At 41.3% G+C, this 23,816-nt stretch overlaps 1 protein-coding gene across 1 annotated transcript in view; it reads left to right on the plus strand.

Annotated features, from left to right (window-relative positions):
• The first annotated feature begins 15,334 nt into the window (after positions 1-15,334).
• The window catches only part of SDHAF3 (succinate dehydrogenase complex assembly factor 3), a 41,885-nt gene continuing 33,403 nt past the window's right edge, over positions 15,335-23,816 (plus strand). The window contains exon 1 of the mRNA XM_059712387.1: positions 15,335-15,614. Within this exon, the coding sequence (XP_059568370.1) occupies positions 15,441-15,614 (174 nt within the window). The 5' untranslated portion in view covers positions 15,335-15,440. The remainder of the gene's footprint in view (positions 15,615-23,816) is intronic.

The raw sequence follows: 23,816 nt of genomic DNA on the forward strand, positions 1-23,816 counted from the left end.
CTCTGAAAGCTTCCATTAAAAGGCCTGAAAAACTTAAAAGTTAAAATAGTAAAAAAAAAAAATCTATTTCAAAATTGCTAATAGTTCAACTCGATTAATCTTTTCAAAAAAATATTTCTTTTTACATGTCCAACAATTAGTGTTTTTGATACTTCTAAAATTAGAGGCAAGGCAGCCTTTAGACAGTGATGGCGAACCTTCTGAGCTCGGCGTGTCAGCATTTTGAAAAACCCTAACTTAACTCTGGTGCCGTGTTGCATATAGAAATTTTTTGATATTTGCAACCATAGTAAAACAAAGATTTATATTTTTGATATTTATTTTATATATTTAAATGCCATTTAACAAAGAAAAATCAACCAAAAAATGAGTTCGCGTGTCACCTCTGACACGCATGTCATAGGTTCGCCATCACTGCTTTAGAATCAAGTTTTGTTTCACAGTAGATTTTTTAAAAATTGAAGCCAGAAACAAAATTTCTTTGTGTTCTAACTCTGGCTTGGGGTTGTGGAAACAGATTCGAAGATGAGGAAAATATCGCCCAAAACATAGCCTATGAAATATAACCTATTCTTCTAAATGTATATCTTTCTATGGGGTGTTATCTTGATGCAATCAAAGTAAGTTTTACTGAATTCAATATAAATTTCCAGAATTCTAATTAGTGCAATCTTTCTTTTTTCCAAGAACATTGAGCTTGGCTGGCCTTACTGTTAATGAATAGCTTGCTCTAGATGTTCACTCAAAACTTACAATGATTGAACAATTCATATCCCATATATGTAAAAGTATAGACATATTTTTTTCAGATAATGGTCTCAATTTAGCTTCTAAGGTAGCAGCTATATCAAGTTCTGCTTCTGTCTAATTAAAGGCCAGATAAATACCTGAATATACAGTAAATAATTAATTTTCAACATTTTCCTTTAACCATTGAACATTAGAAGTAACCTAGGTTAAGAACTGTCCCACCTGGTTGTCAGGCCACCCATGCTGAGCAGCCACACACCTGATTCTATATCAAAGCAATATTTCCCGCCATACCCTGCGAGGACTGGTGTTAAAAGATGGCCTCAGACAAGGCTTTCCTGGGACACAATTCTGTGTTCTTCCCTGCCTCATTGCTAGGGCGATTATTCTCAGGGAAAGCTATTTCCAGAGGGATTGTGCCGGCTGCCAAAGGAGGAGTTTTGCAAAGAGGTGTGGTGCTGGAAGAAATGACCCTGACCACATATGTTCCCTGAGATCTCACAGAGAGCAAAGCTCATAAAAGGGGCCCTTTGGAGAGAAGACGCTTTCTCCTATTGAAGAGCAATGGGGCCTGTCCCTGTGGGGTCCAGATAGATTTAGGATGGGAAGCAGCAGTCCCCTCTGCAAATCATGGAAGGGGCAGGGCCTTTCATCTGTTATGACACAAGTCAGAAGGTAACTGACATTTAATTGGAGTTCATTTTTTAAAAAATTCTTTATTGTTGAAAGTTTTACATATGTCTCCTTTCCCCCACATTGACCTCTTCCCAACTGCTCCCACCCCCCAGCACATGCCCTCAGCCTCCTATTGTCTTTGTCCATTGGTCATGCTCCTATGCATGGATACAAGTCCTTTGGTTGACCTCTTTCACCCCCCTCCCCCTCCTCTGCCTTCCCTCTGAGGTTTGATGGTCTGTTCGATGCTTCTATGTCTCTGGATCTATTTTTGCTCAGCAGTTTATGTTGTTCATTTATATTCCACAAATGAGTGAGAGCATGTGATATTTATCTTTCTCCAACTGGCTTATTTCACTTAGCATAATGCTCTCCAGGTCCATCCATGCTGTTGCAAATGGTAAGAGTTCTTTCTTTTTTACAGCAGCGGAGTATTCCATTGTGTAGATGTACCACAGTTTTCTAATCCACTCATCTGCTGATGGGCACTTAGGCTGTTTCCAAATCTTAGCTATGGTGAATTGTGCTGCTATGAACATAGGGGTACATCTATTTTTTCTGTCTGGTGTTTCTGGTTTCTTGGCATATAGTCCTAGAAGTGGGATCCCTGGGTCAAATGGGAGTTCCATTTTTAATTTGGAGTCCATTGACTTTATTGAGTCTGTTGGAGTTTAATAACTAGAGGAAAGTCTACTCTTAGAATTATTTTCCCTTTCAAGCAGCTTGGACTCTTTAAAAGACCTTTGTGAAGATGAGCAGGCGTGAGGAAATCAAGCCACAGGTGACACTGACTGAACACTTTCTGTGGGAGAATGAATGGTTCGTACTATGTCCTAAGACCACATAGGCTCTTTGTAGATGTGGAATCTGAAAAACTCCAGTGAATTGCTTAAAGTCATCCCTTATAAGCAAGTTGGAGCAAGGGGTAAAGTCTAAGACCCTTGACTCCAAATCCTGTGCTCTGTAAGCTAAAATTCTCCGGCAGCAAGGCCGCTGGTCAGAAATAGCTCTTTTTTCCCCAGGGCCCTTTTGGTGATTGTTCTAGGTATCTTTTCTGTGTAATAAACTACCCCAAGCCTAGCAGCTAAGATGAGAACATATTCTACATTTCATGGTTTCTATGGGATAACAATTCAAGAAGGGCTCAGCTGGGTAGTTTTGGCTCAGAATTTCTCATCTGATTCTAGTGAGACAGTGAGTGGAGCTGGAACAGTAGGAGCAAGAACATCTGGAAGGGCCCTAACCGCTTTGGCTCAGTGGATAGAGCGTCGGCCTGCGGACTCCAGGGTCCCGGGTTCAATTCTGGTCAAGGGCATGTACCTGGGTTGCGGGAACATCCCCAGTGGGGGGTGTGCAAGAGGCAGCTGATCGATGTTTCTCTCTCATCGATGTTTCTAACTCTCTGTCCCTCTCCCTTCCTCTCTGTAAAAAATCAATAAAATATATTGAAGGAAAAAAAAAAAGAACATCTGGAAGGGGACAAGTCGCCTCTCTCTTTATATAGTCTCGGAGGCCCCTCCCTGTGGCCTCTGTGTGTAAGTTTAGTCTGGGCTTCTTCACAGCACAGCACGGCAGGCCTCAGGGAGTGACTTCCTAACGTGGCATCTCAGGGCTCCAGAATAAATGTTTCAGCAAAGTGGGTGGAAGTCTGAGATCGAGAGGTAAGAGACATGCAGCTTCTGGCTTCTCTGATTGGAATGATCTTTTCTGGACCCCAGTTTTTAGACATGATGTGTTCTTGGAGAACATGTCATGTGGTAGCCCCCTCATACCGAATCAGTGCCTTGGACTACTAGGACATTGGCTTAAAAACATGAAATGTATGCATTCAAAGTGACATTTAAGTCTTTGGTAGCAAAAGAAAGACACAATGAAAAAAATCTCCAAATTTGGTGGTACTTATCCTAGAGATACCATACTCTGTAGCTCAAATAAGGCTCCAGTGGGTGAAAGTGATGTGCCAGGTCTATACTGTTATTAAATCCATAGGCAGTATCATATATTGAAATAAATCTAGGCAGAAGGCAGATCCTGCACAAAAGCTTCTGAAAAGTAAAGTATGTGGTATAATCAAGGGAGGGAGGTTGCTCTTAGCATGTCCTATTTATCTGGAAAATATCTATATTAATTAGGGTACAGGCGAAGTTACTCTCACAAAGAGATTTGAAAGCACAGTGGTTCAAATGAGGTTTAATTTTGTATTTCCCTTATATATCAGTCCGGAATTAATTGGCAATTTAGGGTGTGTAGGTTGTTCATCCTCATGAGGTAATTCAAGGGCTCAGGGTACCTTCTATATTGTTGTTAGGCCATTCTCTGGGGTGTTGTCATTTTCCAAATAGGCTCAACAAATTTTGAGCCTGGACAAGGAAAGGATGATAGACTAGAGAGAAAGGAATTCAAGTGAGTTTCTTCTTTAAAGGATTTGACTCAGAACTTGCACATACCACTTTTGTTCACATCCCACCGGCTGGAACTTAGTCATATGCCTCTGCCTAGATACAAGAAAGGCTAGACAATATGATGTCAGCCTGGTGGCTACACGTTCAGTTAAAACATGAGATTTCTATTTCTAAAAGGGCCAGTGAGGATAGGATCAGGGGACAATAAACAGTCTGTCACAAAATTATCATGGACTTACAGAATCTACATTATCATGGGAGGGATAATTATGCCAGACGTGCTCTCTTCACTCATTTTCTATATGAGCCACTGAAACCAACCTAGCTTGTGTATCACTGGAGAATACCCAGACTATAAAAGGGGTCCATCTGAGCGTCCAGAAGGAATGGAGCCAGATAGCTGATCAGTTCCAGATTTGCAAGGCAAATTTTTTACTCCGTGGAATTCCTTTGGGACAACTTTGTCATTGATAGTGTTGAATAAGAAATCAAGAAACACATATCTATTGATCACTTAACATATGCAAAGCATTGCCTTGGCATCTCTAAGAGATAAAAGGGATATTGAGATGATCCTTGCTTCCTAAGAGCACAAAGTTTACTTGGGTGGACTCAATCTTGAAAAGTTAAAGAGCAATGAGACCATAAAATAACAAGCTAACATTTCTTGGATTACTCCTGTGCTCTATAACACGAGAACCCTATGACCCACTGAAGGTTCACCTAAGCCCTCTACTAAGTGGGCTGTCTCATGCAGGCAAAAGACAAGGAAAGCCAAAATAGTACTGAATGGTAAAGAGCTGGAGAGAGACGATGCTCTATGAGTGTGTGGACAGGGACTGACAGGCCCACCCAATCCAAACCATCTTCCCCCTCCACCCACTCATGGCCTAATGAGGTCTTTAGAAAGAAGCATGTGGAGTCCAATGCAAGGCATTCGGGGTGGGGGGTGGGTGGGGAGGTTGACGTCCTCTTTAAGTTATGTCACCTATCATTGGAAGGTGGATAAAATGGAGAAGAGAAAGGAGGGCTTTGGGATAAAGAGACAAAAATGTGAAAGTGAGAGGTATATTCTAGGACTAGCTAGTAAGGCCAATTGACTGGACTGAAAGGTTTTGCACAAACAAGAATGGGAGGAACAAGGGCTAGGTCCTTGTTGGAAGGACCTTGAATGCGCAGTCAAGAAATCTCTCTAATGTGCTGTCTACTGTGGGAAGCGACAGGGTGGGCCTGGCAGCAGATGGTTTTAAATGACATGCTACACCTAGACAGTGCAGGAGCACCACTTAGCTACATTAGAATTTAAATGATAGCTGCAAGTTGATAATCACAGTGGTTTCTTCTGGAACCTGGGCCTTACACAAAATTCCATTTTGAAGATCTATATTTAACTAGCTAAGCGTCTTTTACAGACTTTGGTCTTTGACTGTTTGATCAGTCTTTGTTTATTCCGTTTGATGAGCCTGGTCTCACACAGTCTTCTTTGGGGCTTCCTAAATATGAGTGTTTTCAAAAGGGAGAGGAGTTAGGGGTTCACTGATGCCTCGTCAGGCCTGCCCCTACCATTACTGGGTTTTGACACAAAACCACAAAAAGATGGACATGAGACCTTTGTGTTTTCATGGCTAAAAGCAGTTATGCCATAACATCAGGTGACGTGACTTTTACCAAAAATCAAAACAAAGTAATAAAACACTTGCTTAGAATAATTCTGCTCCCAGTGACATTAAGGTGGAGAATAAGGAGAAATGTAGTAAAGGAGCAAGGGTAGCAAGGAACCTGCATTTCTAGAACCTTCCATAGGCCAGTGAAGAGCATTTGGCCAGATATTTGTTTGATGAAAACAGGTATGTTTATTACTACATTCCCAGTGCCAAGCACGGGGCCTGGTACATGGGAGATTCTTAATGAAGTGTGCTGAATGATTGAATTAAATAATTTATGTAAAATAGGTGTAGAACAAATATGACAAGAAAAATAATTAATTATGCTTCTGCTTGTAGCATAATCTTTTTTCATTTGATTTTGTTTTAAAAGGCTCAGAAGTTCTGAGATGAGGGGAAAAGAAAAAATAAACGTCACCTCTAATTTCACTTTTCAGAGACAACCCCTTCTAACATTTAGGTGTATTCCTCACAGCCGTTTTTCTATGTTATATCTTTGTCCATACGTAAATTTTAATTTATTTAAACCAAGTACATAATCTGGAGAACAGAAACATAAATTAAAGAATAATATATGGAGTTATGGACGTATGAGCTTTTATTTTTTTGGTATAGTCCTAAGACATAAAAAAGGTATGCAAATACAGGGTGTCCCCCCAAAAAATGTATACGCACTTTAACAGCTGAAAGCTCAATTTTGAAAATGAAATGTATTTTAATAAACACTGCCTTTATAATTATTCCAAATGTGTGTATACATTTTGGGGGACACTCTATATGTACCTGCATCGGATGTGAATCACCATTAGCTTAATCACACATATTTGGAGCCTGCTGTATTATGCTTGTGCTCCTTTTTGCTCCTGAGTTTTAGCTCCATTCAACTTGGGTCTAATTACTATTAAACTGAAACAAGACAAAAGGGCAGACGAAAACTCACGAGGTTTTGAGGCCATTCAGCTTTCTAATTTAAACAGCCCTTCAGCAGCAGGCGCCCACCAGTCAAACCTCCCCTCCTTTGCTGAGGCTTTAGCAAGAAAGAGAGAAGTCAGAGGCCTGGGTATGGATGGCCCCGTATTGGTTATTTTGCTAAGACATGATTGCTGACAGCCTCTGAAATTAGCTTGCAGAGGAGCCTCCAGCCCAGAGATCTATGGTGAAGATAGCACTCAGGCCAGCAAAATATTTTAATTTATTGGCATCATATAATTGAACACTATCCTTGTTTTCCATGGGCCCTGGAAGGCTGTCCACATACTTCAAGAGTCTTGAGTACCCCCCAGTCTGTCAATAGGCTAGGAAAATAATGGGCTTTTCTCAAGCCTGCTCTAAGGGGGGTTCTATGAAGGACACTTATTGTACATTTGGGATGTTTCCTCCTGTTTCTTTTGCTTTCCTATCTCCTGCACAGGAGGTACGATCCGGCGCCCGGGAGGGGTAAGGGCGGCTGGTATGTGCTCTCCCAAACCTTCACCACAAGCCCGCCTGCCTAAGCTGAAGCAGCCACACAGAGAGCTAAGGAAACTTTAAAAACTTAATTAAGGGAAAAAAAGCAAACAAAATAATATTATAGTGGATTTACTGAGTAATGCAGCCTTGCCAGGGAAACCGCAAAGTCTGCATTTATATGTTTCTTATAGAAGACATATCTAATTAAAACAGGAGACGGGACAACAAGCTTTCTTCTAAGTTCATTTAAATACATGTTTATGTTGTGTTTAAATTCCCTGTGGGGTAATGTAACGCTGATCCAAAAGCATAGGAGCAATTTGATTAGGCAACTGTAGGCCTTAGTGAATACTTTTAGCCTTAAGTACTTAAGACTTAATCTCCGCCGGTCCCCCCACCCCCTCACCCCCACCCCCAACCCCATGCAACAGGCGAGCCTTAGACCTGAAGGCAGCACTTCCCCTGCTGGACTGACTCGCCTTCACCTGGGCTCTTTAACTCAAAGATTATTATATTTTTGTACTTCTCTGCTCTTGATAATTTGTTATCTTTTCAGGTGGTACTTTTATTTAAAGAATAGTAATTCTCTTTTTACTTCTCATTACACTTCTTTTTTGACAGTAATGAAAATATTTTAAACTGGACTTGAATTTGGAGAAATTTAAAATGTTTGCAACTCACCCAAAATATCCACATTATACATATCTGGGTATGAAGAAGTTTGGGGAAGGAACTGTTATTCTCTGTTAGCTTACGATATGGATTATGTTTTAGGACCGTGCCTCTTAAAGTGTGCTGTGTGGTCCAGCAGCTTCAGCATCGCCTGGGAGCTTGTAAGAGATGCAGAAGCTCAGGGCCCTCCCCAGACTATGGAATAAGAACCTGCATCTTAACAAGGTACCCAGGTGATCAGCGAGCACATTACAGTGTGAGAAGCACCCATTTAGGATAACTTTGCCTCTGGACAGCTTGTTCTTGAATTTGAGGCCCATCTTCTTGAAGCACCATATAGGTTCTCAATAGGAAGAATCCTTCCTTAGGCATCTTCAGCAGCCTTTTATGGATTCATTAGGAGCCTGCTAAGTAGAAGACAAATTAAGAATCACTGCATAAACTGTTAAGCTTCTCCTTTAATTTAGTCTAAATTTAATTTAGAATGATTTTGGACTATAACTAGATATCTTAAAATGGATTTATGTTACATTTATGAACATATTTCAATTATGTACTTGTGAACAAAAATTTTTCTTTAATATCATACACCAATATATAGCAAAGTAGATTCTCTATAGAATATTTAAATGTATATATCCATAAAGGAAGCCTAGACTTATGTTCTTTTATAAAAAAATTTATTTTATTGATTTTTTTACAGAGAGGAAGAGAGAGGGATAGAGAGTTAGAAACATCAATCAGCTGCCTCCTGCACACCCCCCCACGGGGGATGTGCCCACAACCAAGGTACATGCCCTTGACTGGAATCGAACCTGGGACCCTTCAGTCCTCAGGCCAATGCTCTATCCACTGAGCTAAACTGGTTAGGGCTAGACTTATGTTCTTTTTTTAAAAAAAATATATATATTATTGATTGTTTACAGACAGGAAGGGAGAAGGATAGAGAATTAGAAACATCGATGAGAGAGAAACATCGACCAGCTGCCTCCTGCAACCCCCTACTGGGGATGTGCCCACAACCAAGGTACATGCCCTTGACTGGAATCGAACCTGGGACCCTTCAGTCCGCAGGCCGATACTCTATCCACCAAGCCAAACTGGTTAGGGCAGACTTAGGTTCTTTATAAACACTTTATTAATATAGATCCTATTTGACCTAACTTTGAAATGCATATTTTGTTACTGGCTGCATATGCTGTGACATTCTTGAGAAAGACTGTAATTCCATCATATATCCATTTTTAAAGTAATCTCATCTGCTTAAGAACATAATTGGACTATCCAAAAGGCCACTTGGGGTTCAACTAAATAAAGTAATTAAAGTAAATTTATGATTTGTTTTAAAACTTGAGCCTGATTCTAAGACCGCTGTGATAGTTGCTGTTATATTTTTAAAGAAATACTGTAACCATTCATTGCCAAAGTCTTATTTTATGAAGGAAGAACAAATGCTTCTTTGTTTAAACACTCTTAAGGCAACCTTGAAAATAATTTTAAAGAAGTTACTGGTTTAGAATAATGTACTTCCCAGAATTATCCAGGTCCCCTCTTCATTCCTGAGATAAATGGTCCTCCTTCCTCATCGTCGTAGCTATAGAATGGTAGACAGAGACTAAACACTAATTTTCACTTCATTTGTCAAAGTCATTCTCAGCCAGCATGAGGAATAGCAATTCAAGTGACTTCATAACACGAGTCCCAGACTGAAAGTTCTGTTTCTGTCATCCATGCTGAGAGGCTAACAGACGCTGTCGGGTTTATCTTGAATCAGTAAACTCAGTCCAGATTTACAAGAGATTATCACTTCAAGAACGTCTGTTCTGGTTGCTCAAAGGAAAGCCATCCTGCTTGTGTACAGTAGAGGCTCAGGTATAAAATCTGGTTAAATTTAGGCAGTCACAGTTTTATTCATCATTTCAGTTAATTTAAGTTTCATGCATCTAAGATTAATGGTATATTCTGAAGTGGGAAAACGTTTTTAACAACTTCTTAAAATAAGAAATGTGGTTTCTATTGGCTATCAATTTACATCATTACATCATTGCTAACATTAATCAACACTTTCTATGTGCTACAGACTAACTAGTCTGAATCCTTTTTACATATTATATCATTAAAATGAACAAGAAGCTTTTGAGGTATACAATATTATTCTCATTTTAAGAGGAATAAACTTAAACCAGAAGCATAAACAACTCTAGTCCAAGATCACATAGTTGAAAAATGGCAGAGCTGGAATCTAGCTGAATATTAATATGATTTGGTCACCTTAGATTTGTGAGCATGAAACTCATTCTAATTTGGAGGGGGAGGAAAGAATGGCTTTCCTTATCAATTATTTTTTTGCATTTGTTTACATATTTACTTCTTTTGCTTTATGTGGGTTAAAAGTATAATGGCATTATGAAGCTAAAATCATTGTCTGAATTCGTCATTTAGATTTTCCCCTTCAATTAAAAAAAGTGTATAATATACAATTGTATGTTATAATGAAAATAGACTTTCATACACATATCCTATATAATAAGAGAGGAATATGCTAATTATCTGTTATGCCATAACATCACGACCAATCTACAAGTGGCAGAGAGCTACAGGAGGGCGGGGCAGTGGGTGGAGAGCTACAGGAGGGCGGGGCAGTGGGCGGAGAGCTACAGGGGGGCGGGGCAGTGGGCGGAGAGCTACAGGGGGGCGGGGCAGCGAGCTACCAGCAGTGGAGAGCTACCAGCAGTGGTGGGTGGGTGGCCAGCTGAGGCACGCAGCAGTGAGTTACTTGCGAATGGATTCGTGTGCAGGGCTACTAGTAATGTAATAAAAAAGTAATACTAGCTCAACTGCAAATCTTGCCTTTAGTTGTAATATAATTTTTCATCCAATTTTATATACTGGGGAAACAGACTATACCAGGGGTGGGCAAACTTTTTGACTCGAGGGCCACAATGGGTTCTTAAACTGGACCGGAGGGCCGGAACAAAAGCATGGATGGAGTTTGTGTGAACTAATATAAATCCAAAGTAAACATCATTACATAAAAGGGTATGGTCTTTTTTTTTTTTTTTTAGTTTTATTCATTTCAAACGGGCCGTAGTTTGCCCACGGCTGGACTATACCCAGGAGACGATGGGAAAGCTGTGGAAGGTTTTGAAGACAGGGATTCCAATGAGAAGGCTGTTATAATCATTTAAACAAGGGATGCGAGTCTTGGCAGGTGGGTCAATGACATGGGGAAAAGTGACTAATTTATAAAAGAAGTATCAACAAGGATTACTCAATAAGAAGATATATGAAGAGAATGGAAGATATTATAAATGCCTGCTGAATCCTGAGTCCAGGTAAATTGAAGACTGGTGGAGAGAGAAAGGTCTTGGGAGGAAAATGACAAGTTTAAGGTGGGACATAGACTCTAAAGCAGTGGTTCTCAACTTTGGCTGCACATTAGAATCACCTGGGAATCTTTTTAAAATCCTGATTTCTGGGCCTCATCCTCCAGAAATTCTGGGGCCACAACGGCAGCAGCAGGCAAGCAAGCTACCAAGGACAGGGGTGTAAGAGTGAGCACCTCCTGCCAACCCAGAACCTCTTGGGTGGGGCCACAACATTAGTAACAAACAAACAGAATTTCCGGAGGATGAGGCCCAGGAATCAGGATTTTAAAAAGATTCCCAGGTGAGTCTAATGTGCAGCCAAGGTTGAGAACCACTGCTCTAAAGGGATTCAGGACATCCACTTTGAACGTATCCAGCGCTTAGATAGAGAGGAAGGCTGAACGTGAGAGAGGTCAGGAGTGTGTGTGAGCTTGGGTAAGATGTCTTGGCACGTTTCCAGGGAAGGGCCTCTGCGGTGATTAGAATGGGCTTGGCCAGGTGGGGGCAGCAGAGCATCACCAATGGCTGTGGACAGCGAGCCGGGACAGGGACACTGACAGGGAGCTACTGTTTGGACTGAGCCTTTGGATATGTTGGGGGCGGGAAGAATTAAAGCCAGCTAAGGACCCAGAGGTAAGGGGACCCTAGCGGGGGGACCACCTGGACGGCAATGTATGGAAGCGAAAACACGGGAAGATTTCTAGTAGGTCTGGAGAAGGTAGGTGTGAGAACAGAAGCAAGTGACTAGTGACTTTGAAGACAGTGATTTTAGAGGAGTACTGAGGACAATGATAGATGAAAAGAGATCAAGTGGGGAATGAGAATGGAGATGGAGAAATGCATTATTTTTTTCAGGTCTGTTATTGAAGGAAGCATCGTGATAGGAAGGTAGTTTGAGGGGAGGCAGAATAGGTGGAGGTATTTTTCCCCCATTGTGAATTATTCTTGTAGATGTTTATGAGCGGAATGGAATAATCTCCTGGAGAGAATAAGTGGAGGTGCCAATGAGCGAGAAAAGTGAGGGGATCGTTATGAAGCGACCTCTCAGAAGAGCTGGGATATAATCAAGAGTTCTAGGGGAAGGCTTGGGTTGCAGGAGGCTAGGAAGGAAGAAGATAAAGATAATAGAGATTTTATAGATCTTTATTAAGAACGCCAACTTCATATAAGCAAGCTGTGTTCCAAATGGTTGTTATTTGGAAAGTTTAAACCATTTCCTCGGAGAAACACTGTGCTCTAGTGGATGTGATGCGGGAAGTGGGATGATTCTGGAGAGAGCCCTTCAGACAGCCCCTCAGTTATGAATCACCTTCCGCTTTATAAATGTGAATATCACCCAGAGTTACATCATTCCTCTTTTCACTTTTACATCCTCTTCCTCAGAGATCATTTTTACTTTTATGGTTTAAAATAGTGTTAGCTATAGAAAAATCTTTATGTCATTGTTACAGGAACTCTTTCGTGTTGAAGTATTGGCTGTTTAGCAGCCAGTTTTTAACATAGTGCCTTAATATCTTGGGTACTTTTCCCAGAATCCAAGTGTCTTTTTTAAAAAGTATATATTTTTATTGATTTCAGAGAGGAAGGAAGAGGGAGAGATAGAAACATAAATGATGAGAGAAAAATCACTGATTGACTGCCTCCTGCACACCCCACTGAGGATCAAGTCCACAACCAGGGCATGTGCTAATCGAAATAGCGACCTCCTGGTTCCTGGGTTGATGCTCAACTGCTGAGCTTTTCCAGTCGGGCCGTTTTGTTTTTGTTTTTCTTATTCACTGATTTCTATCTCTTTTGACCTCAAAGTTCTCTCTCTGGTTGTTAAAAAAACTTCTCTAGCAGTCTCTTCTGTCTGTATTTGTGCAGTTGCTGTGCTGATCTTCCCTCTGGGTATGGGTATATTGTGGTGGTTATATTTTGTGTACCCTGAAAGGCTTAGGTCAGTGATGGCGAACCTATGACACGCCTGTCAGAGGTGACACGCGAACTCATTTTTTTGGTTGATTTTTCTTTGTTAAATGGCATTTAAATATATAAAATAAATATCAAAAATATAAATCTTTGTTTTACTATGGTTGCAAATATCAAAAGATTTCTATATGCGACACGGCACCAGAGTTAATTAGGGTTTTTCAAAATGCTGACACGCCGAGCTCAAAAGGTTCGCCATCACTGGCTTAGGTGATGTGCTCCCTATCAAGTTTTGAAAGGTTTCCCCTTTCTTCTTAAATAAAATCTTTTCAAAGCACTCATTTCAAAGTGGTTACCCATCCGTTTCCACTTGTACAGAAAATACTGAAGGGAATCCTGGAGAAATCATGATTAGACTAGTAAAATTGGAAGGCAGTGAGAATGACCTAATCCAGCTCTTCGACACGTGAGAAAACCCAGGCACAGAGTGGCTGAGTGACTTGCTGAGTAACACAAAGGAAAAGGAAACATGTGGAGGGAGGATAAAGGAAAGGCCTGCACGCAGTGTACTGATCTGGATGAGTGGCACGGAAGATCACTTAGAATTTATTTTCAGTTCATGGCTATTTTGACCACAAGAGAAAAAGTGGTCAGCCTAAACTGGAAGGTCAATGGGAAGTTTTAACAAAGAGAAAGTCTTGTCCGCAAGACATAGTCACTGCCCAGCCAATTGAAAAAAAAAAAAAAAAAGTCACCTACAATTATTCCCGCCGTCAGTGCTTGATTTCTCACCTCAAGGCATAACCACACCACTATGTCTTGGCTTCTCTCTCACCCATCATTTGCCATTTCTGAACATCCACTGCCCAATGCTCTGTGAACCTTTTTCGCTCTCTTTGGGCTGAATTACTTCTTTTATTGTTACTTTTTTATTAATTCATTGGCAGAATGTTTTTTCCACATTTTTATAAGAACCTTAACTCTAAAAGAAGTATTTATTATACATGTACTTTAACCCCAAAGGAAACCAGGAAAAAGTAAACTGGAACAAGAAATTAATTTTTAATTTACAGGGATATTAAGAGATGAAGTATGGTTAGAAAAAAATTTCCTGAAGTAAATAACCACACTGCTGGTCAATCCTTGCCCTTCATGTGGTTTGTCATAATACCAATTTAAATTCTTTTTTTTTTAAATGTTCTGTGTTCTTTTAAATAAATATTTTTCCTAAATTTAAGCAAAATGAAAAAGTCCATTCAAGGTAATAAATATTAAGAGTGCTTACTATTTGTAAGGCACTGTGGTAGGCCCTGAATCGGATAATAAAATGAGTAAGTCGCTGCCTTTGGTAGCGGGATACATGTCTTTGTCTTGCAAAAAGTTTGCATGGGCAAGAGTTTGGGGTCCGGGAGGGAATCTTGACTATTACTACACTCTTGCCCCTTCATCACCAGCAGGTCATAAGTCGAAGATGAACTAGGAACTGGAAGGCCAGTGTAGCTAGAACTGGCCAACTAGGGACAACACAGTAGGAGGAAATGTGGAGAGACTTTGGGTTTTACTCTGATGAGAGCCACTGGAAGATTTTGTTGAGCAGAGGAGTGACATCGGATTTACAGTTTAGGTGGAAAATGACTGAAGTTGGTCATGGCCAGAAGCAGGAATCCAAGGAGCCACCACGCTGTCCAGTTAGAGAGACAATTGTGGAGGAGGAAGTGGTGAGAATGGCCGAATTCTGCCTATTTTGCTGGTGGAACCATCAGGATTTGCCCAAGGACCAAAGGTGTGACCCGACAGAACAGGGCCAGGTGGCTGTCAGCTCTGGAAACCGGCCACACCCTCAGCATTACCTTGGCACAAGGTGGAGATCTGTAAACGTCCTGATTCTAGTTTTGCATCTCAGACTAATCAGAATCTCCAGCATCCTGGCCCTGCAAACAATACTTTTAAAATGCCTCCCAATGATGTCTCTGCAGCCAATTTGACTGGAGGTAATGAAACTGGCTCCGGGCTCACTTGAATGACATGAAAGAGGTCACACCTTCAGGAGACAAATCAGGAGCCCAGCACCGTGCAAAGTACGAGGGCTGGTAGGCTCCTGGGTGGAAAGACCAATCCCACTCGAATCCCTTTGGCATCGAGGTAAGCATGGCGGGCTTCCTGGAGGAGGCGGATTTCGCTGAAGGATTTCTCAGGCCTGTATCAGGAGGGCAGCGAGGAAGATGAATGCAAAAGATGATGGTGTGTGGCTGTGGGGTGACAACTGGCTCAGGCCTATCGTGTCGTTGGCGTCCTCTCTGACCCGGATGCTGCCCTTCAGCAGTTCACACCCGACTCCACGCCCCGCCCCGACAGCGACCGGCCGGTGCCCCGGCTCCGCCGCCATAGCTCCGTTTCCGGAAGGTCCTGATTTTAGGGCGGACCAAACCGGTTAGAGGTCGCACGCCTACTTCCGCCGGGCCGCGGGCTCCCCGATCCCCGGCGCGGAGCCGCCGCGCGCCGCCCTGTGCGCAGGCGCGGTCTGCGGCCCCAGGCCCCCGCGCGGCGCTATGCCGGCCGCGCACGTCTCGCGGGTGCGGGCCTTGTACCGGCGCATCTTGCTGCTGCACCGCGCGCTGCCCCTCGACCTCAAAGCCCTGGGCGACCAGTACGTGAAGGACGAGTTTAGGCGACATAAGGCGGTTGGTGCTGACGAGGCCCGGCGGTTCTTGCAGGAATGGGAGGCAAGTGCTGCCGCCTTTTCTCCGCCCTCCACCCTTGAGCGTCCCCCCCCCCCGCCCCCATCCCCCCAGGTGTCCCGGTTTGTTCCCGTGAAAGACCGCCTGTCCCACCCGATTTTCCCGGGTCCCACGCAGCGGCAGCCTGTTCCGTTTGAGTTCAACAGCGCAAAGCTGTTCAAAAGTTATCCCCAAAGTTGCACCCCCAGCCCGGCCGTTTCGCCCACCGCTCCTCGCGGGACCGGGGGCCGGTCCACCGGCGTCTGCGGTTCGTGTCGGCTGTGCGAGCCCCTTGCTGTGCAGGCGCCGCCGGGGTGAGAAGGGAGGTCACAAAAGGGAATAAATCACCGTCAGGTGCTCGCGGAGCTCAGGTCCCCTGCAGTGCCCCGCCCCGAGCAAGCGCCTGTGAATAAACGAATGGTTTGGTCGGGACTCTGAGTTTCCAAACCTAGAGGCTTGTTTCCGTCGTGACTGTGTTTTAAACCCCGGTGCACCTGGGTGGCCTCAGCAGTGCTCTCCGTTGACTGATAGAGAAGTCAGTTAAGCCCGGGGGACTACACGCGTCGAAGGGGGGAAATGCTGGCCAATTAAGTCAGGTGCAAGTTGGTTTCTCCTGAGTCTCAGGTCGCGTTGCCCTGCAACATTGCACTCAATTTAAAGCAGACACATGCATTAGGGATTAACCTGTTGACTCCCCCTCCCCTCCCCGCCCCCAACAAACACACACTTTAAAAAAAAATTTATTTTTTATTTTTAGTGAGGGGAAAGGGTATTCAGAGTATTTGGTGGGGTTCGGACCCTCTAGGATTGCCCCTAGTCCTGATTTGTAAATATCAAGAAATGAGTGGAATTGGAGGTTAGAGCGACGTCTCAGGTGTTTGATAGCATGAAGCAGTGTTTGTAGAAGAACAGAGGTAAGCAGTTCTTCAGCCTGACATGTTGATGGCTGAAGAGATGGCTGAAGTCTGTTTTAAAAAGTCATAGAGGTTGGGATGAACACACCATCTTGTCACTGAATCCCAGAATTCGTGATTGTAGAATCTTCGAGGCTTGCAAGAGGGACAGTTAGGACAAAGGAGAAATGTAGATCTTTCCTAGGTATCATGGTTATTAGATGTCCTCAGCCTGCCTGGAGCCAGGGAAGGTGAATGTTCTTATATGCAGACTGGCCTCTTTTAATACGGTAACTTGGTCTTGGAGTCAGAACTGGATTCATATGGAGGTTCTGGCATTATGAATAAATATGTCAGATCGCTTCATTTTTCTTATCTTATTTCCTTATCTGCGAAATAGCAGGAGTTGCAATATACACCTCTAAATGTTTGCATGTGCTTTAAAAAGCACTTTGTAAATTGTTCGTGGCAATGTAAGATAGTCAGCTGTTTAGGTCACATCTTTCAAGCCAGGCCAGTTCGTGGCAGGGCGGGAAGAGAGACTAGCTCTGCTGGGAAGAAGACGCGTGGAGCGGTCCTAAAGTGTAAGGACTTGGAAGCTCTCTGGGGAAGGAATAGGAACTCAGTGTAAATTGGTAGCAGGCTGGAGGAGACTGAGGCATTCGTAAAACTGCGTAAGTAAAACGTGCTGCTCAACCTCCGTGGCTTGGTATCAGGAATTCAGCTTTTTGGGTGCCCCCCCCCCAACTCTCTTTAAATTATTTTAGACTTACAGAAGTTACAAAGACCGTGCAGAGTTCCCACACGTCTTACACTCAGCTTCCCCTCGAGTTAACATTGTATACAACCAATAATCAAAACTAAGAAATTAACATTGCTACCGTACTGTTAACTACAGCCTTTAGTCACATTTTGCCCGTTATTTCCACTAATGTTCTTAATGTGTTCCAGCATCCAGCCCAGGATCCTATATGGTATTTAGTTATCCTGTCTCCTTAATTTCTTCTAGTCTGTGACAGTTCCTCAATCTCTTCTTATCTTTCCTAACTTTTTTGAAAAGGTTTGGTCAGTTATTTTGTAGAATGTCTTTCAGTTTGGGTTTGTCCGATGTGTTCTCTTGATGAGATTGGTTATATGCATTATTGGGAAGGGTTCCCCCAGGGCGACCTGCCTTTCTCAGTACATCATGTCAGAGGGCACATTGTTATCAGTTACTTATTATTACTGGTGAGGTTAACTGTGGTCACTTGGTTAAGGTGATATATGCAAGTTTCTCCACTATAAAGTTACGATTTTCCTTTTTGAAATTAATATGTATCTCGGGGGAGATACTCTGAGGCTGTACAGCTATCCTGGTTCTTCTCCTTACAGTTGGCCAACTAATTTTAGCATTCACTGATGGATCTTGCCGTTGTGTTCCAATGTGACTTTGTTTCTCTCATTTATTCTGAATTTGTTAACTGGAAATGTTTCTGTAGGGAAGCATCGTTCCTTCTTCCCTGTTATTGATCTAGCATTTTTAGTTTTTGTTTGTTTGTTTTTTAATGAACAAAAGTGTGTTCCATGGGGCGAGGATCCTGTAGTTGGCAATTGGGTAAAGGTTAAGTTTAAACCTAATTATCTATTTGGATAAAATAATAATTCTAATCAGTTACAAGATACCTCAGTCTAAGTCTGGGAGTTAGAATAAGTAGGGTGGAGTCTACCAAGAGAGCCAGTTTCTTTCTTCCAAGGATGAGGCTAGAGAAGATTCTAATGAATTGAAGGGGAGAAAACCCTGGCTAGGGCAGCAGTACGGGGAGTGATATTCCTCGTTCGGTCTTCTGAGTCGTTTTCCCCTTGTGTTCTTCAGAACATCTAATTTATGATGATTATACTTGGTGATACTAGTTATGGAATGACTTCTGTTGCTTTTGGTAAATGATGATTACAAATTTGGGCCTGTTATCTGAGTATTATTACAAGCTTGATGCTTATGCTTATATCAAGCTAATGAGAGTGACATAATTAATGATGATTATAAACTTGGTACACGTTATCTGAGTATTACAAGCTTGATGCCTATGTTTATGTCATGCTAGTTGAGAGTGGCACAGTTGTGCACTTACTGTGCTACATGGAGTTGGTCTCTGGGATTCTCTCACACACTTCTGAAACTACTTATAAATTTAATGGATTCTGAATGTGTTTTACTTAACGGGCAAAGTTGGGTACCCCTGGAAAAAAGAAAGGGGAAGGACTGGGAATATTAGAGACCTCAGTATTAGGAGGAGAGTTTCTGTTCCGTTCATTTGTCATCACGGACAACTGTGGCCAATATTAGAGGGAATTCAGCTGGAAAGTTTCTGTTCAAGAACCATTTTGGGTAGGTAGGAGAAAACTATTTCCTTTTATCTTTAGGATAAAACCGTAAATGCATATTTACAGAGTAGATAGTGATTTTATATAATTCCTTACCATAAGAGAAAGATTGTAAATGCAGGATGAGATGTTGGGAATCTGTTAGGGAGAACGTTTGGTAACTGGTTGGTAAAATATCTATTGTAATCTTACTCTCATGTCTTGTAGGAGGCGACTATTAGAAGCGGAGTTGGGGCTGGGTAGCTCAGGGGTCTTATTTATTATGGCATTTTAAAGGTTTAACTATGCTCAGTGTTGAAGTATAGCTGATTTAGACAGTGCATTCCTTTTTTCTCTTGGTGCTTACCCAATTGTGGAGAGAAGAACTTCTTACCACTTACTTTCTGGGAAATGAGAATAAGCATTGAAAATTAAGTCACAAGTAAAACATATTTGTGATACGATGAGACAGAGTAGGAAACAGTGAGCTCCCAGGAGCTGCTCTGAAGAGACTCCTTGTGTTTAATTTTCTCTTTTTGGCCCATTTGTTTGTGTCTGTTGCTTTCTTAACTGGTTTCTGTGCTTTTTCTTAAATGGCTGCTTTGCTCTTCATCTATTGGGGGATGTTTATAGTGGAAGTTCTGTTTCTGGGAAAATCTAAAAAGGCTTAAATATTCTATAAATCATTATTGGTTACTTACTATTGCCAGGTAAAGTGCTAGTCATGTGGGACACAAAAATGAATAATAACTTTTATTTTCATGGTGTCCAAAATTTAGTAGAATATAATCTACAATTCTATATAATAATAGGGTAATATGCAAATTGACCCCAACGGTGGAATGACCAGAACGACCGTTTGACCACTATGAGGCACACTGACTACCTCTTGGTTCTTTTCCCCGGCCAGCAGGCTCCGATTGCCTGATGTCGAATGGAGAACCAGGGGCGGGTGGTGCCAGGCAAGGCCCCCGCCCCACCAGTAGCCCCACACACAGAGAGCAACCTGCAGCAGGGGTGGGGCTGTGAGCAGGCAGGAACAACCGACCTCTCGGTCCCTACCCCCAGCGGTCAGGTTCCAATCACCTGATGGTGAATGGGGAACCGGCAATGGGTGGCAGGGCCAGTTGCGGGCAGCCGGGGAAGATGGCCCTGATCACAGGCCAGGCCTAGGGTCTGTACCCGCGCACGAATTTCGTGCACTGGGCCTCTAGTTATAATCCTATATAATAAAAGGCTAATATGCAAATCGACTGAATGGTGGAGCGACCAGTCACTGTGACACGCACTGACCACCAGGGGGCAGATGCTCAACACAGGAGCTGCCCCCTGGTGGTCAGTGTGCTCCCACAGGGAGAGTGCTGCTCAGCCAGAAGCTGGGCTCACAGCTGGCGAGTGCAGTGGCGGTGGTGGGAGCTTCTCCTGCCACCACAGCAGCGCTAAGGATGTCTGATGGACGGCTTAGGCCTGCTCCCCAAGGGCTCTTGGACTGCGAGAGGGCACAGGCCGGGCTGAGGGACCCCCTCCCCAAGTGCACAAATTTCATGCACCTGGCCTCTAGTATAGTATGAAAGGCTGTCTGTTAACTGCTATGGAAGCAAGGAGGGGATGGAGGAAGTTGAAGGCCACATGTGATGTCAAAGCTGAGTCTTGAGCAAGTCAAAGTTACTTGAAAGTGTCAAGAAAAAGACTTTCTAGAAAGAGGGAATAACATGCAGAGGTAAGTAGTAGTATGCGGGAACTGTTGTTCTGTTCTCTTCTGTATTTGTTTGTCCTAACTACTTCTGCAAAGGAGCATACTTTTTTTCTTCTTGATTATGTTTAATTCTTTAGATTTGTATGATAGTTTAGATCTCATAACAGATGCTTTTTTGTTTTATTACTTTTTTTGTATTTGTTTTAGAGAGGAGGAAGTGCTTCAAATTTAATGTAACCATCCATTTGAAGCTCACATGGGACATCTTTTTCTTATTTATGACTTTGAAGTGGATCATCAGATAAAAGTATGATTAAGTTGCATGTCACCTATATTTAGAGTTTTTTAAACTTAGTATAATTAGGGTTGAGTGGGTATTTTGCAGTTTTTATAATTGTACGCCTCTCTTACCTAATTTGGGGACCTCATTATGTTGCTTTTGAATATCCTGATTTGTAGTTTGTGTTTTAGCTTGCGGGGGGAAAAGGAATGAATTACCTCTATGTTCAGTAGTTGGGTCATGTGTGTGTGGGCTATATCTACCAAGTATGAGCCAGTCATTTGGGGACCTCTCAGTTGTACTGTTTATTCTGCGTGTTACTCAGTGTAGTGTTTTTGTGATGGTTTATTGAATGGTGATGTCACACATGTATATTTTCTACATTAAGCTTTACCATTTAAAAAATTTTGGCCATATTGTGGTCCTTAACCAATGATTGGAAAGGGATGATGAAGAGGAAGAATATGAAACAGTGTATCCTTGGAACATAAGATTTTTCTCTTTTCCACTTCTGAAGTATTTGGATTTTTAGTGAAGCTTTTAAGAAGTTTCTATTTCGGAACATTTAACTTTTATTGGTGTCATGAGATGTTATAACAGTGCTTATGTATAAACTAACTAAAGGTGTTTTTTAAAAAAATCAATATTTGATCAATTTTGCATATATTATTGACTTTATTCTATATTATTGGAACATAGAGGTGTATGTACCTTTTATTTAGATTATTTAAAATTTATTGGAATTTACAGATTTAAAATAATGGTAATAGCATGACAGCATCAATATGCTAGATCTGTATGTGTATGTAGGGGTGTCTGTATTGTTTATGTATACATAACATGTAGTCTTAAAAATTTGAAGTAAACGTTTGCACAGAATTAAAGATAAAGGATTATATATGCTTAATGTTAATTTTACTGGTTTTACTTACTATCTTATGAAATAAATATATATATATATTTTTAAATAATTTTATTAATTTTTTACAGAGAGGAAGGGAGAGGGATAGAGAATTAGAAACATCGTTGAGAGAGAAGCATCGATCAGCTGCCTTCTGCACACCCCCTACTGGGGATGTGCCTGCAACCAAGGTGCATGCCCTTGACCGGAATCGAACCTGGGACCCTTCAGTCCCCAGGCTGACGCTCTATCCAGTGAGCCAAACCGCTAGGGTGAAATAAATATATTTTATGGTTGCATAATAAGAATAAATGTATGAAATTTTACATAGGGAGTATTAGAATTGAATGAAAGGAAGCTTCTGCCCTAGCCAGTTTTTCCCAGTGGTTAGAGCTTGGCCTGCAAGACTGATGGGTCATAGGTTCGATTCTGGTCAAGGGCACAGTACCTCAGTACCGGGCTTGATCTCCGGTTGGGGCATGTGTGGGAGGTAACCAATCGATGTGTCTCTCTCCCTCCCTTCCATTCCCTCTAAAACTCAAGGGAAAAGAAAATACCCTCGGGTGAGGATTAACAAAAAAATAAATAAAAAACAAAGGGAGCTTCACATTGCTTTAGTAAACTCTTGTTTCTAGTTAATTCACTTAAACTTTAAAAAAAAGTCAATGTATACATGTAATTAAAAAAATAATTAGTATAGGAGGGCTTATAATAAAGAGCAACATTCTTTATTTCTTAATTTATCTCTTCTGGGGACATTTAAAATTTTATTTGGACTCTTTCATGTTTCATATATCTTGTGAATTTGGTTAACTGTCCATATTTGCAAGTAAAGCAAAAGGAACTGACTGAGAACTCTACATATAGGTAGGCTTGTTGATTGGAAAATTAATTTTAGAGTTACAGAGTTTCAATTAATCTCCTTTGAATTTGCTTTTCACTTCTGATTTCCTCACCTATCTAGAGTTTGTGTTCATTTGGTTATGGCAGTTTGGCTTTATCTTCAGCTGTATTTTCTGTTTTGTACTCTAAACTGTGGTTTCCTCTATCTGAGCTGTTTTGTTACATTCCTCTTTCTATCTTGAAAAATTTGTTGCAGTCTCTTGGCTTCTGATGGCTCCATTTTGTTCTCTTAGTCATAATGGATTGCTCCTTTAACAAATTTCTCTAGTATCAATTCAGTGAGGTTGTGGAAGGGAGAAGGAATAAGATCCTGTGATTTCTCCAGTCTGCCATCTTGGCCTAGAAATTTGCAGTTCTTTCATTTTAAAAATGAAGAAACTAAGACCTATAAAAATAAAATGATTTGTATCCCACAGCTAGATAGACAAAAATCTTGTGCTCTTACCTCATGAAAGTCTAGTTAAGGTTTTGGAAATTAAGTTTCAAAAGCTATTAAACGTTTGCAGTGTAAAATGATTATAGATTTTTTTTCTTTGAATTATGCTTGCTTCAGTTTATTTGTATATCTGAGCTGTTGATTTTTTCTTCACTTTTTGTATTTTTCCTAAGGGAAAGGAAAGCTTGTTAAACAAGTTTTTATCTTTTACACCTCTAGCATGATAAATGTTTAAGTCATGATTTATTTTGCTTATTAGCCCAAGATGCTAATTGACACACCTCTCTCAAAAAATATATATATATATATTTTCAATAATGAAATAAGAATGGAAGTTGCTGCGATATAACTGTTAAACTCTCGTACTAGTCAGGCACATACGTTTTCTGGGTCATTTCTGGAAGGTTTCTTTGGACTTTAGTTGTCTCAGTAAGGGAAATAGTATTTTACCCTTAAAATTAGGGATAGACCAAAACATTCTTTTACCTCCACGGTATAATTTTATTAGGAGCTGAGTTAAAAATACTATATCAGATGGCATAAACCACTTTAGTATAGCTTAAATCACTAAAATGTAAGATTTTTCTCTTTAATCAGGACAGTTAGTTTCAGGGTTATGTGTTACTATAATAATAGAATGGGTAATAAAAATACAGCACGTTTTGTCTTTATAATAGTTATAATTAACATAGAATGTATGCCTTCTGAATTAAAAACTAGTTAAAAGACATAGAGTATATTTGGATAATGTGATATGTG

The sequence above is a fragment of the Myotis daubentonii genome, chromosome 10 (genome assembly GCF_963259705.1).
Source record: "Myotis daubentonii chromosome 10, mMyoDau2.1, whole genome shotgun sequence".
Lineage (NCBI taxonomy): Eukaryota > Metazoa > Chordata > Mammalia > Chiroptera > Vespertilionidae > Myotis > Myotis daubentonii.